At 45.1% G+C, this 13,504-nt stretch overlaps 1 protein-coding gene across 4 annotated transcripts in view; it reads right to left on the reverse strand.

Annotated features, from left to right (window-relative positions):
* GAB1 (GRB2 associated binding protein 1) overlaps positions 1 to 1,670 on the reverse strand; it is a 127,465-nt gene extending 125,795 nt beyond the window's left edge. For all 4 annotated transcript variants that reach the window (XM_061191639.1, XM_061191635.1, XM_061191636.1 and 1 more), the window contains exon 1: positions 1,580 to 1,670. In XM_061191639.1, coding sequence (XP_061047622.1) covers positions 1,580 to 1,651 — 72 coding nt within the window. In that variant the 5' untranslated portion in view covers positions 1,652 to 1,670. The remainder of the gene's footprint in view (positions 1 to 1,579) is intronic.
* Between the last annotated feature and the right edge of the window lie 11,834 nt (positions 1,671 to 13,504).

Raw genomic sequence — 13,504 nt, forward strand, 5'->3', positions numbered from 1 at the left:
TTTTAATCTTATGGTCCCTAGTCCAGTGCGGGGCATCTTTTGAGAGAGCCATAAACCAATCATGTGAAAGAAAGCATTAAACCTCTATTACCACTACCTATTTCAGCTAATGTAGTGTTCTTCAGTTCCCCCAAGGACCCAATCATTTCCTAAACAGCGCCTTTTCAAAACAAATACATCTCTCTATCAATCCACTCCCTCTTCCCACACACATACAACCTTCTCTTCAGAACTCAGAGCTGAAAACAACACTGCCTCTCCCCAATTTTTGGATTAAAGTCAGCATATTTACCAGAATATTCAGGCAAAGTGTGATAGGTGGAGAGAGGATTGGAAGGATTCAAAAAATCTCTGGAGAAACTTTCTTAGGATTTGTGGCATCAAATCCTTAAATAAGAATTACTTGCGTATAACAAATTCTGGCAGAAAGTAAACCAGAAACTCACCGGTGAGTTGTCGGTGAAGTTAAATATTGCACTTCACTCCGTTCTTTGCAAGCAAACAGTGACTAATAGGATTACCTCGAGCTCTCACTCTGGATGTAGATACCCTTCCACAAGAAACAGGTTCCATTATTAGTGTCGGCCCCCTGGTAGTAAATTTATATGTAAGGGGGCATACATTTTGTTTTCGAGACATACTTTACTAGAAAAATATTTGCGTCATATGCCAGGGCGAAGGTGTCATTTCTTTCTTTTGCAGGGGGCAGCAACAAAAGAGCCAATGGGGGAGAAGGGGATAAGATCGCAGACCCCCCCCGCCCCGAAGAGGACACAGATTTCCACCTAAGCAAGGTTGGTTCTTTCAAGGAATATCCTCCTTAACAGCTAAAACGGTTTAACACATAATCAGCAGAAGCAACTCGGGTGGCCTGGGAAAGTACCGTAACACACAGAAATCCTGACTGGCCCCAGCTGTCCTCTCCTGCGGGGTTTGACAGCGTGTCCACGGCGCCCGAACACCAGCCACCAGGCTCCCCCCAGCGCCCTCCTTTCGCAGCAAACTGCCAAGGCTCTCGGGCCAAACTCCAAGGTCCCTCGCTTCAAAACCGCGAAAATGTGAACCGTGCTAAGCAAACGGTAGGGCGCGTAATAACTTTTTTCTTTCCCGTGTGCGCGGACTGGAGATGCTCGGCTCCAAGGCCAACTTCCCAGGTCCCCCGCCCGCTTCCGGCAACCACCCCGAGGGGAAGGCGGGAGGGAGCGCGGACCAAATAGAGGGCTGATGAGTTCCAACACCTCCGTGGTTTTCCCAGTGCGGGAAATTTATTACACAGCAGTCCCTAAGGATTCCCTGCAGATATAACGAAAGGAGAATGCTCTCCCCCTCGCCCCTGCTAAAAGGAACAATAAAAACATGCAGCCGGCGCTCAGCTGGCCATGCCGGGCCCTCCTACGGGCCGATGTCTGGAATCTGGAGGAAGAAAGGTGCCCGGCCAAAAGGCCCGGGCGTGAGTGTCCAGCCTGGCTCCCCAGCCTGCCGGGGAAAGGGCCCACGGGAAAAGGATGGGGACCAAGGGGAAGCAGCAGCCCGCGCGCGAGCCGCCCGGGAAGGGGAACGGCGGCCGAGTTCTACTTACATAACGCTTCAACTTTTTCTCCGGGGGTGACTTGCGGAGCCATCCGGAGCAGACCACTTCACCGCCGCTCATGGTGCGCGCCTCTCCGGCTCCGGGCCGGGCGCGCTCCCGACACCGCCGACGCCGGACAGCCGCGCAGCGGCGGGGACCTAGCTCTCCGGCGGCGCACCCCGGGCGGACGGGCTCCGTGGCGCGCCGGCTCTCGGCCTCCGAGCTTCTTCCCCGCAAGCAGGTCCGCGGACGTGAGTAGAAGCGGGCCGCGCCGCCGAGGCCGATACCTCGGGGCAGGGTCTGCGGCCGGGCCGAGGGCGCCCCGGCCTCCCTTCAGTGCGCCCGCCCAGCCGCCAGGCGCGCCGTCCCGCCGGCTGCCTCCGTCGCGCTCGGGCTCAACGGGACTCTGCCCCGGCACGGAGCCCAAGCCTCGGCCCCCTGCGCTCCGCCCCCTCGGGACGGGACCTCCCAGAGCGCTCTCTAGATAGACACGACGCTGCACGCGCGCACACCCACACTCACACACGCACACACACACACACACACACACAATGCCCCTGCGCGGTGCCCACTCCGACTCGCCCGCTCTCGGTTTCGGTGCGCCCTGCGCGATCCTCTCCTTCCCCCTCCTCGCGGGAGGGTGGGTCACTTCCCCGCGGCGCCCGGGCAGCCGGGAGGAAAGGGGAAGCCGCGAGGGTCCCTTGGACAGCGGGCGCAGGGCTGGTCCAGGGCCACGGAGGGAGCCGCCGGCTCGGCGTCGCTGGGCAGGGCAGAGGTCCCGCCGGAGGGTGGGTCCGCGCTCGCCGCCGCTGCGGGATAGAGGGCGGACGGAGGGCGGCGAAGGAACGAGGCTCTCGGCTGCTCGGCTGCGGGGACCAAGCCCACTGTCCAGTCCCCTCGCGCTCCTCCCGCGCCGCCTCCCCCACCCCCGGGCGCGCGGCAGGTTCTGAGCGGCCCGGCCCCCGGCCCCGATCCCTCCCTCTCCCGGCCTCCCGGCTCCCTCTTCCTTTCCTCCTCCCCTTCCCACGTTCGGGCCGGCTGCGGTTTCTGCCCAGACTTTCTCTAACTCCGCCGGAGCGCTTCCAGCCAAAACAAGGGCCAGGAAGGAGGAGACGCACGGAGGGAGGGAGCTAGAGAGGGAGGGAGCGGGAGTCCGAGAGGCACCCTGGGATCTGTAGTTCGGGAAGCTGGAGAGGGGTCCTCGGCCGCCCGGCGGCGTGGAGCCCGGAGCCCCCGGCGGCCTGCTCGCCGGGGAAGGTGGCGAGGCCTCGGCGAGGGCAGCGCCGCCGGGGCTCGGGCTCCGGGTGGAGCGAGGAACCTTCGAATGTTCAAGTCTGGAGATTGCCATCTTGGCTCAGCCGAGTGTCAGTTCGGAGTTAGTACTGTGCACGAGATCAGGAATTGGGGGGGGGGGGATGGGGGGTTTGTACTTGACAGCATGCAAAGCAAAACAGCCCGGAGGGAGACCGCGCGCCCTGCAGAGTCCGCGACCCCCGGATCCCTGCCCGCGAGTCTGAAGGGCAGGGACCAGGAGGTCGAGGACCCGGGGGAACGCGCTAAGGCGACAAGCCTGGAGCGGAGGGCAGAGGGGGACCCTTCCGGGCTGGTGTGGGCTGGTCCCCGGAGCAGCCTTGTCTGAGTGGTGTGGGAACGCTTAGCGGGGCCAAAGGATTTGGTTGAATCGATCTCTGGGACATTTTGAAGTCTCACACTCCCTCCATTTGTTGCCAGTTTCTTCCACTTGACTTGGCATTTGTTTAAAATCTACCCTTGGGGTGTTGGACCAGAAAAGGGAAACTTACTGGATGTCTTAGCGCTATTTGCTTTCTTGTGTGTGCTTTACAATTATGATACCTGGTCCTGAGTTTAACACGATCCTGTAATAGAAATGTCTTTTCCAGTTTATTTGTGGAAAACAAAGCCCTCACGCAAATTTTGGAAGGTAATATAAATAATCAGATAAAAGTGCTAAAAATAGTAGGAGATAAGTGAACATTTCTGGAAGAAATAACCTCAGGCATTTTCTTGTTGATACAACATTCACATTCAGGAGTTCCTCTGAGTTTGAAAAGCTTGTACAGTTGTAGTAGGAAATTAGGTGCTGGGGTGGTGAGAACTAGAGGTCCCTGCACTCATGGAAGTGACATTTCTGTGGTGGCGTAGGATAGTAAACAGGGGTCAACACAAGTACAGATTGTGATAAATGTTGTGCCCTGGGGGAAATAAACACAGTAAATTGGAAGAATAACCAGGGTGGGACCAGGTCAGATAGGATGAGAGAAGTCTTCCTTAAAGAGGCAGCTAGCCAGAGATTTGAAAGATGGTGTAAAGAAGAGAATCAGACTTGTTTTGTGAAAGATCAAAGGGATAACCATAAGGAGGATTGAGAGAGAAAAAACAAGCAAGGGGGTTCATTGTTTTTCTTAAGTTTTAAGGCTTTTTAGAATACAAGTGAGTGTAATTTTTATGGCAGCTAATAAACCAAAGCAATTTTTATGTGAACTCGGGTTTTACCACAAGCCGTCCAAATGAAAATAAATCACTGAATTAGTTTTCCACTTCTCCCACAGGCAGTGTGTCTGTACACTGAGTCAAAGTATTTATAATTAACATTGCTAAGACTAGTCCAGTCTTTCATAGTTAACTGTTGGCTAGATAATTTACCACTTCCTCCACTCCTGTTATAAAGTCCTTTTTTTAAATCTCTCTGTCTCTCTCTTTTTCTTTTTTTTTGGCCGCACCCGTGTGGCATGCAGGATCTTAGTTCCCCAACCAGGGCTCGAACCCATGGCCCCTTCAGTGGAAGAGGAATTCTTGACTACTGGACCGACAGGGAAATCCCTAAAGTCCTTTTTTTTTAAATTGAAGTATAGTTTATTTACAATTGTTGTTTTAGTTTCAGGTATACGGTATAGTGATTCAGTGATACACGTGTGTATGTATGTGTGTGTGTATATATATATATATATATATGCTTTTTCAGATTCTTTTTTTTTTTAATTAATTTATTTGTTTATTTTTATTGTTGGCTGTGTTGGGTCTTCGTTTCAGTGCGAGGGCTTTCTCTAGTTGCGGCAAGCGGGGGCCACTGTTCATCGCAGTGCGTGGGCCTCGTCACTATCGCGGCCTCTCTTGTTGCGGAGCATAGGCTCCAGACGCGCAGGCTCAGTAGTTGTGGCTCACGGGCCTAGTTGCTCCGCGGCATGTGGGATCTTCCCAGACCAGGGCTCGAACCGGTGTCCCCTGCATTAGCAGGCAGATTCTCAACCACTGTGCCACCAGGGAAGCCCCTTCAGATTCTTTTTAATGGACGATTGTAATACAGTCGGCCCTCCTTATCCCTGGGGAATGGGTTTCAGGACCCCTCCCCATACCAAAATCCTTTGATGCTCAATTTCCTTGTATAAGATGGTGTAGTATTCACATCTTCTTTATACTATAAATCATCTCTAATTACTTATAATACCTAATGCAATGTAAATGCTATGTAAATTGTTGCCAGCATGCAGCAAATTCAAGTTTTGCTTTTTGGAACTTTCTGGATTTTTTCCGAGTATTTCCCATCTGAGGTTGGTTGGCTCCTCGGATGAGAAACCCAAGGATATGGAAGGACCAACTGTATACCCAATAATTTTTTTCATTACTTCAAATAAGGGATTCAGTGATCTCATTTCCATATAGGAAATCATTAAGTATTTTCCCTTATCTTCGACTATGTTGTTTGAGATTTATATTTCTAGAGATCAAATAACTGAGGAGAGGTTGAAGATAGATATGTCTTCATGTATGTATGTTAGAAAGGAAATTGGCTTTATCTTTACATTATATGCCGTTTTTAGATTATCTGTAAAATTACATTTTATATCCTTATATGTTAAAAGGTATGCTGGAAAACACTATTACACATCAGTATCTTAAATTTCATTCATACAACAAATATTTATGGAATGTCTTTTTATATACAAGTTCTTGAGGACCCAGGATATAATAGGGAGGTTAGCCAGACCTATTACCTCACTCCTTTATTCTAGAGAAGAACATTTTACTAGTCATTAGCCCCTTAACTTCTACAGTACAGTTGATAAATGCTGTGAAGGAAAAACAAAGAGTCTTACCTGGGCATACAGCTGGAGGCTCTACCCTCTGGGAGAAGGGTGGGTAGGTGGGGAAAGACTTCCCTGAGGAACTGACTTTAAACTGAGATCCTCAGGCTGAGTAGAAATGGCCTGGCCAAGCAGCAGAGAAGAGTATTCCAGACAACAGAGAAACTACGAAGTGTCTAAATCCTCAGGCTGGAAGAAACTCCAGAGGACCTGAATGAAGGCAGCAGGGAGACGAGTGAGAGGGACATTGGACTGGGTGAGGTGACAGAAGCAGGCAAGGGACAGATTGTGCTGAGGCCTGGAGGTCTTCTTAGAGTTTAGACTTTTCCTCAGAGCAAGTGCCAATTGTCACCTCCCATGGCCTTCAAATCACCTCAAACCATCACCCCTCCGTGGACTTTGTCATTCACCTCCAGCAGCCCACTCCAGCTACGCATCTTCCAACTTGATCTTTCCAGTTCTTCCCCTGTAATCTTCTTTCTTCTCCAACAGCTTTCTAGCCTGTTGACATCTCTGCTTTCGCATGACCCATCAGACCTCTCCATCTTCACTTCCCCCCCTTATCCAGTTTGAATTTTGCGGTCCACATTTTTAATAACGTGCTTCCGACTCACAAAACCCCAACCCTGGGTGAACCTGACTGCACTTTCTTCTGCACCCAAACAGCCAAGCGCTGTTGGAGAAAGTTACACAACAGAATCAGTGACGTCACTGTAAATTCATGTTCAGTGACCTCACATAGATAGATCCTCAGCTCTTTGCAGGGGCAGATCTTGGTCTTCTGGAACCTGAAGCATATACAGTTTGGGGAGTCATTTTAAAGGAAAAGAATATACAATTACAAATAAAAAATTACGATGAATATGAATCTAGAATGAGGAAAGGAATAAGGAACAAATTACTGGCGCCTTTGAGATACAGATGCCTTTCTTTTGAGATCTCTATGATGATTTGCCAGAATCCTTACACGGATATGCTTTCTGAGTGCATCCTAACTTCCCCTCCCAACTAGGACACCCAACCTCTCCCAGCAACTCCCTACTCTCGTGGGGACCTGTGCAGCCAGCTTCATTAGCTTTATGGATGTCTCTGCTACCTGGCAATCCCACTTCCTTTATCTGGACAGTGCACTATATTCTCTGCAAAAACTTTTCTTTCTTTCTGTCTTCTTTTTATTAAACAACAGCTTTACTGAGATATAATTCACCTACCATAAAATTCACATTTTTAAAGTATAGAGTTCAGTGGTTTTAGTATATTCACAAAATTCTTCAACCTCACCACTATCTAATTTCAGAATATTTCATCACCCCGAAAAGAAACCCCATTCCTCCTCCCCCTGCATCCCTGACAACCAGTAATCTTTCTGTTTCTATGGATTTGCCTCTTTTGGACATTTCATATAAATGGAATCATACAACATGTGACCTTCTGTGACTGGTTTCTCTCACTTAGTGTAATGTTGTCAAGGTTTATCCATTGTTGTAGCATGCATCAGTACTTCATTCCATTATAATGTTAAATATTAAATGTTAAATACTATTGCATTATATGGATATTTCACATTTTTCTTATCCACTTATCAGATGGTGGACATTTGGATTGTTTCTACTTTTTGGCTATTATGAATGATGCTTGCAATAATTCTTAAACCATCTTCAGATATCCCAAATGTCCAAACCCTCCATCAACCAAAGATCTTATAGTTTCATCAGAAAACCAAAATGCTCAGATGGAAACTCCTTCAACCACTAGCCATCAAACATGCAAACGTACATACCATCTTCACTCCTCCTACTCCCTCCTTCCCACGGCAAATGAAAGGCATTGCTTTCCTGTTATGAAAGGTCAGTCCCTCTACTTATGCTTTGGATTTCATGCCATTGCATCTTTTCAAGAACATCACCCTATAAATGATCTCTTCTCTCTATATCTAAATACTCTACTCTCTATGTAATTGTTTGTATCACTGGTGTGTGTTGCAATAAAACTTTATTTAAAAAAACAAGTAGTGGGACTTCCCTGGTGGCGCAGTGGTTGGGAATCCTCCTGCCAATGCAGGAGACACGGGTTTGAGCCCTGGGCCGGGAAGATCCCACATTCTGCGGAGCAACTAAGCCCGTGTGCCACAACTACTGAGCCTGCGCTCTAGAGCCCGCAAGCCACAACTACTGAGCCCACGTGCCACAACTACTGAAGCCTGTGCACCTAGAACCCATGCCCTGCACCAAGAGAAGCCACTGCAATGAGAAGCCCGTGCACCACAGCAAAGAGTAGCCCCCGCTCGCCACAACTAGAGAAAGCCCGCGCACAGCAATGAAGACCCAATGCAGCCAAAAATAAATTAAAAAAACAAAAAACAAAAAAACAAACAAAGAAGTAGTGAGCCAGATTTAGCCAAAGGGCTGTAATTTGCCAAATTTTGTTTGCTACCACCATGTTCTGATAGGGTGTACATTCACATACACACATACGCATACACACCCAACTCTTTTTTAAATGGAAAGGAGCCATTACTATGATGCCTTTTCAAACAGCTATTGTGAGAGGAATCTTATATGAAATTGCTGATAACATGCAGTTACAGATTATTTAATTCTCCCTGAATGTTAGCACTATTCCTCTGAATAAACTACCATAACATTAAAATGAAAGTTGGCTGCACTGTATTTGACAAAAGGATTGTAGGCAACAGACTACAGTTCTCTTCAGTTTTAACTGAAAACCGAGTTAAATTATCCATTCCATTTTAAATATACTCACATCTCTTAAGACAAAACAATGTAAAAAATCCTCTACAACATACATTGCCTTTTTTTAAAAAAAATATTTATTTATTTGGTTGCATCGGGTCTTAGTTGTGGCAGGCGGGCTCCCTAGTTGTGGCATGTGAACTCTTAGTTGCGGCATGCGTGTGGGATCCAGTTTCCGGACAAGGGATCGAACCCGGGCCCCTTGCTTTGGGAGCATGGAGTCTTAACTACTGCATCACCAGGCAAGTCCCTCTGTAGGTATTTTAGTTCCTGCACATTTAGTTTTGTTTTGTTTTGAACTTCATTTTATTTTATTTTTTATACAGCAGGTTCTTATTAGTTATCTGTTTTATACATATTAGTGTATATATGTCAATCCCAATCTCCCAACTCATCCCACCACTACCCGCCCCCCATATATTGCTTTTTAGCTACCTTTTTTTCTACCAGCTTTTCTCTCCTCTTTCACAGCCAGACTTCTGTTGAGTGTTGCTATAGTTCCTATCTCTTGTTCATCCTCCCTTACTCTTCAGTCTGCTTCTCCCTGGCTTCCATCCCACTTTCTCTCTTATATTTGCCAAGGTCATGACTCCCATGTCACTAAATCAGATGAGAATTTTCATGCCTTCCTAAAACTCTCAGAACCTTGGCCTCTGAGACATCACAGGTTTGAACCTTCCTATCTCCCTGCTCCACTCAGATTTCTTTGCAGGCTCTTTTACTGGCCCTTGGCATTCTAAAGTCTAGCCCACCACTCTTCTCCTCCTATACTTTCTCATGTGGGTGGTATTTGACACTTCACAAATTTCCATCCCCAGCCCAGTTCTCTCTTCTGAACCACCAACCTGTAAATATAACTGCCTTCTTTACATGCCACTTTGCTCTACAAAAATCAACCAAATCAGAATCATGATCTCTTCCTCAGCTCTCACCAAATCAACTCCAGTTTCTTTTTATTTCTCTTGGAGTCACTCTTTACATCTTCCTTTATTATCTTCCATTACCAACGCACTACCAAATGTAGATGAGCTTGTCTATGGATTATTTTTCCATTCCATCCATTTCTGTACTACCACTTCTTTTCAAGCTACTTCCTCTCTCTCTTGGATTTTTGGTCATATGCTTAATGTATCTGGGTCCTTTTTCCCCTGACCCATAGATTCTCCAATTTTCAGCCAGAGAAATCATTGTAAAGCACAAATATAATCACTTCAATGGCTGCCCATTGAGCATAGGATAAAAACCAACATCCTTAACGTGGCCTACCAGATGTGAGTGGCCTCTCCCCTCCACAGGTATCCATCCAGCCTCATCTGGACCACTTACCTATCTCCTTCTGTGCTCAATCACTCAGGCCTTCTTCCGGTTCCTCAAATACACTTTTTCTTTTTCCCTCCAGGGCCTCTATGTTCTCTCTGTTCCTGTGCCTGACATGCTGCTATCTCCCTTGTGTGACTTTCCTTTTGTTTTATTGGGGCTGGTTCATTCCTGCCCACCCTTCAGATCTCGGGTCACCCATCTCTCCCTCCGGAAAAGTTTCCTCAGACCTTGGTTGAGTCCTATTCCCTACTCTACCCTCTTACTGTCCTGTTGTAAGAAATAGATATCATAGTTGTCATTTTACATCTTTTGTGAGATTATTTTATTGATGTTGACTGCTCTCACTAGATAATGGACTCTATGGAGGGAAAGGACCCTGTCTGTTTTGTTTATTCACTTTATTTGTACCCCTAACACCTACCAGGGTACCTGGCATATAATCAGTTCTTAACGCATATTTGTGGAATGAATGAGTGAATGAAGGAAGTGAAGGGCTTTGCTCAGGTGGCTGATGACCCAGATGTTTGCTCGCTCCTGATAAGGTAACAGGAGATGGTGCTGGAGTCGAGGTGTTTGGGTATTGCTACAGTCTGAATGTTTCTGTCCCCTTAGAATCCTAACCCCTAGGCGGGGCTTCCGGGAGGTGATTAGGTCATAAGGACAGAGCCCTCGTGAGTGGGGTTAATGACTCTGTAAAAGAGGCAGAGCTAGCTCCCTTCCCCCCTTCCACTAAGTGAGGGCACAGCAAGAAGGTGCCAACTATGAACCAGAAATTGGGCCCTTTCCAGACACCGAATCTGCTGGCACCTTGATATTGGCCTTCCTAGCCTCCAGACCTGTGAGAAATAAATTTCTGTTATTTATAAGCTACCCAGTTTACGGTTTTTTTGTTATAGCAGCCCAAATGGACTAAGACGGGTGGGAATTGTCTCCTGAATAACCAGACTCCAAAAGGTGACAAACTGTGCTTTATATTATTATTGATACCTAAAGATGAGATTGTTTTTCTTTTTAAAATTTTCCACTTATGTATATTTGATGATTTTCCTGTAACAAAAATGTATTCCTTTAGTAATAGGAAATTCCAAGTTTTAAAAAACAGAAGTGATGTAATATTTTCAAATTAATCATTTGATGAATGGATAAAGAAGATGTAGCACATATATACAATGGAATATTACTCAGCCATAAAAAGAAACGAAATTGAGTTATTTGTAGTGAGGTGGATGGAGTTAGAGTCTGTCATACAGAGTGAAGTAAGTAAGAAAGAGAAAGACAAATACAGTATGCTAACACATATATACGGAATCTAAGGGAAAAAAAAAAAAAGGTCATGAAGAACCTAGTGGTAAGACGGGAATAAAGACACAGACCTACTAGAGAATGGACTTGAGGATATGGGGAGGGGGAAGGGTAAGCTGTGACTAAGTGAGAGAGTGGCATGGACATATATACACTACCAAACATAAAATAGATAGCTAGTGGGAAGCAGCCGCATAGCACAGGGAGGTCAGCTCGGTGCTTTGTGACCGCCTAGAGGGGTGGGAGAGGGAGGGTGGGAGGGAGATGCAAGAGGGAAGAGATATGGGAACATATGTATATGTATAACTGATTCACTTTGTTATAAAGCAGAAACTAACACACCATTGTAAAGCAATTATACTCCAATAAAGATGTTAAAAAAAAAAAGAGTATATATACATATAACTGAGTCACTTTGCCATGCAGAAGAAATTAACACAACACTGTAAATCAACTATATTTCAATAAAATTAAAAAAAAAAAAAACTTAAACCTAAACTTTAAACATTGAAATGTTCACACATCTAAATATTTCTAAGGAAGTTGTGTTTAAATAATTTGGAATGAAAATATCCTTGGAACGTACAGATGGCCAACAAACACATGAAAAGATGCTCAATATCACTAATTATTAGAGAAATGCAAATCAAAACTACAATGAGGTATCACCTCACACTGATCAGAATGGCCATCATCAAAAAATCTACAAACAATAAATGCTGGAGAGGGTGTGGAGAAAAGGGAAACCTCTTACACTGTTGGTGAGAATATAAATTGATACAGCCACTATGGAGAACAATATGGAGGTTCCTTAAAAAACTAAAAATAGAACTACCATACGACCCAGCAATCCCACTCCTGGGCATATACCCAGAGGAAACCATAACTCAAAAAGATACATGCACCCCAATGTTCATTGCAGCACTATTTACAATAGCTAGGGCATGGAAGCAACCTAAATGTCCATCGACAGATGAATGGATAAAGAAGATGTGAGATATATATACATATATTTATATACACAGTGGAATATTACTGAACCATAAAAAGGAATGAAATATTGCCACTTGCAGCAACATGGATGCAACTAGAGATTATCATACTAAGTGAAGTGAGTCAGACAGAGAAAGACAAATATATGATATCACTTGTATGTGGAATCTAAAAAAATGAAACAAATGAACTTATTTACAAAACAGAAACAAACTCAGAGACACAGAACACAAACTTATGGTTACCAAAGGGGAAGTGGGGGAAAGGGATAAATTAGGAGTTTGGGACTAGCAGATACAAACTACTATACATAAAACAGATAAACAACAAGGTCTACTGTATAGCACAGGGAACTATATTCAGTATCTTATAATAAATTATAATGGAAAAGAAAAAAAGGTAGACAAATGGATTAATGGAACAGAATAGAGAATCCAGAAATAGACTCACACATATATCGTCAATTGATTTTTGACAAAGGTGCCCAGTCGATTCAAAGAAGAAAGGATAGTCTTTTCAATAATTGATGCTGAAGCAATTGGATATCAAAATGCAAAAACAACAGCAATAAATTCAGTCCATACCTTCGGCACATGCACAAGTGTACTCACAATAGATTATAAATAGAAAAGTAAAACCTGATAAAGAGAAAACTTCTGGAATAAAGCATAGGAGAAAATCTGCGTGACTGAGTTATGCAAAGGTCTCTTAGATATGATGCTCAGAGCATGATCCATGAAAGAAAAAAATGATAAATTGGACTTTTATCAAAATTAAAAATCTCTGCTCTTTGAAAGACACCATTGAGAGAATGAAAAGACAAGCCACAAAATGAGGGAGAAAATATTTGCAAATCACATATTTGATAAAGGACTTGTCTCCAGAATAAATAAAGCACTATCAAAATTTAATAATAAGGGCTTCCCTGGTGGCACAGTGGTTAAGAATCCGCCTGCCAATGCAGGGGACACGGGTTTGAGCCCTGTTGCGGGAAGATCCCACATGCCGCGGAGCAACTAAGCCCGTGAGCCACAACTACTGAGCCCATGTGCCACAACTACTGAAGCCGGTGCGCCTAGAGCCCGTGCTCCTCAACAAGAGAAGCCACCGCAATGAGAAGCCTGCACGCCGCAACGAAGAGTAGCCCCCGCTCGCTGCAACTAGAGAAAGCCCACGTGCAGCAACGAAGACCCAACGCAGCCAAAAATAAATAAATAAATAAAATCTATTAAAAAAAAGTTAATTCTTTAAAAAAAACTTAATAATAAGAAAACAAACAACCTAATTAAAACATGGGCAGAAGATTTTTATGAACACAACTGAAAAAGACATACAGATGGCAAATAAGCCATAGCAAAACATGTATGTGCTCAAAATCGTTAGTCATTAGGGAAACACAAATTAAAATCACAGTGAGATACCACCACACACCTATTAGAATGCATAAAATTGAAAAGGTTGAT

This window comes from Eubalaena glacialis, chromosome 5 (genome assembly GCF_028564815.1).
Source record: "Eubalaena glacialis isolate mEubGla1 chromosome 5, mEubGla1.1.hap2.+ XY, whole genome shotgun sequence".
Taxonomy (NCBI): Eukaryota; Metazoa; Chordata; class Mammalia; order Artiodactyla; family Balaenidae; genus Eubalaena; species Eubalaena glacialis.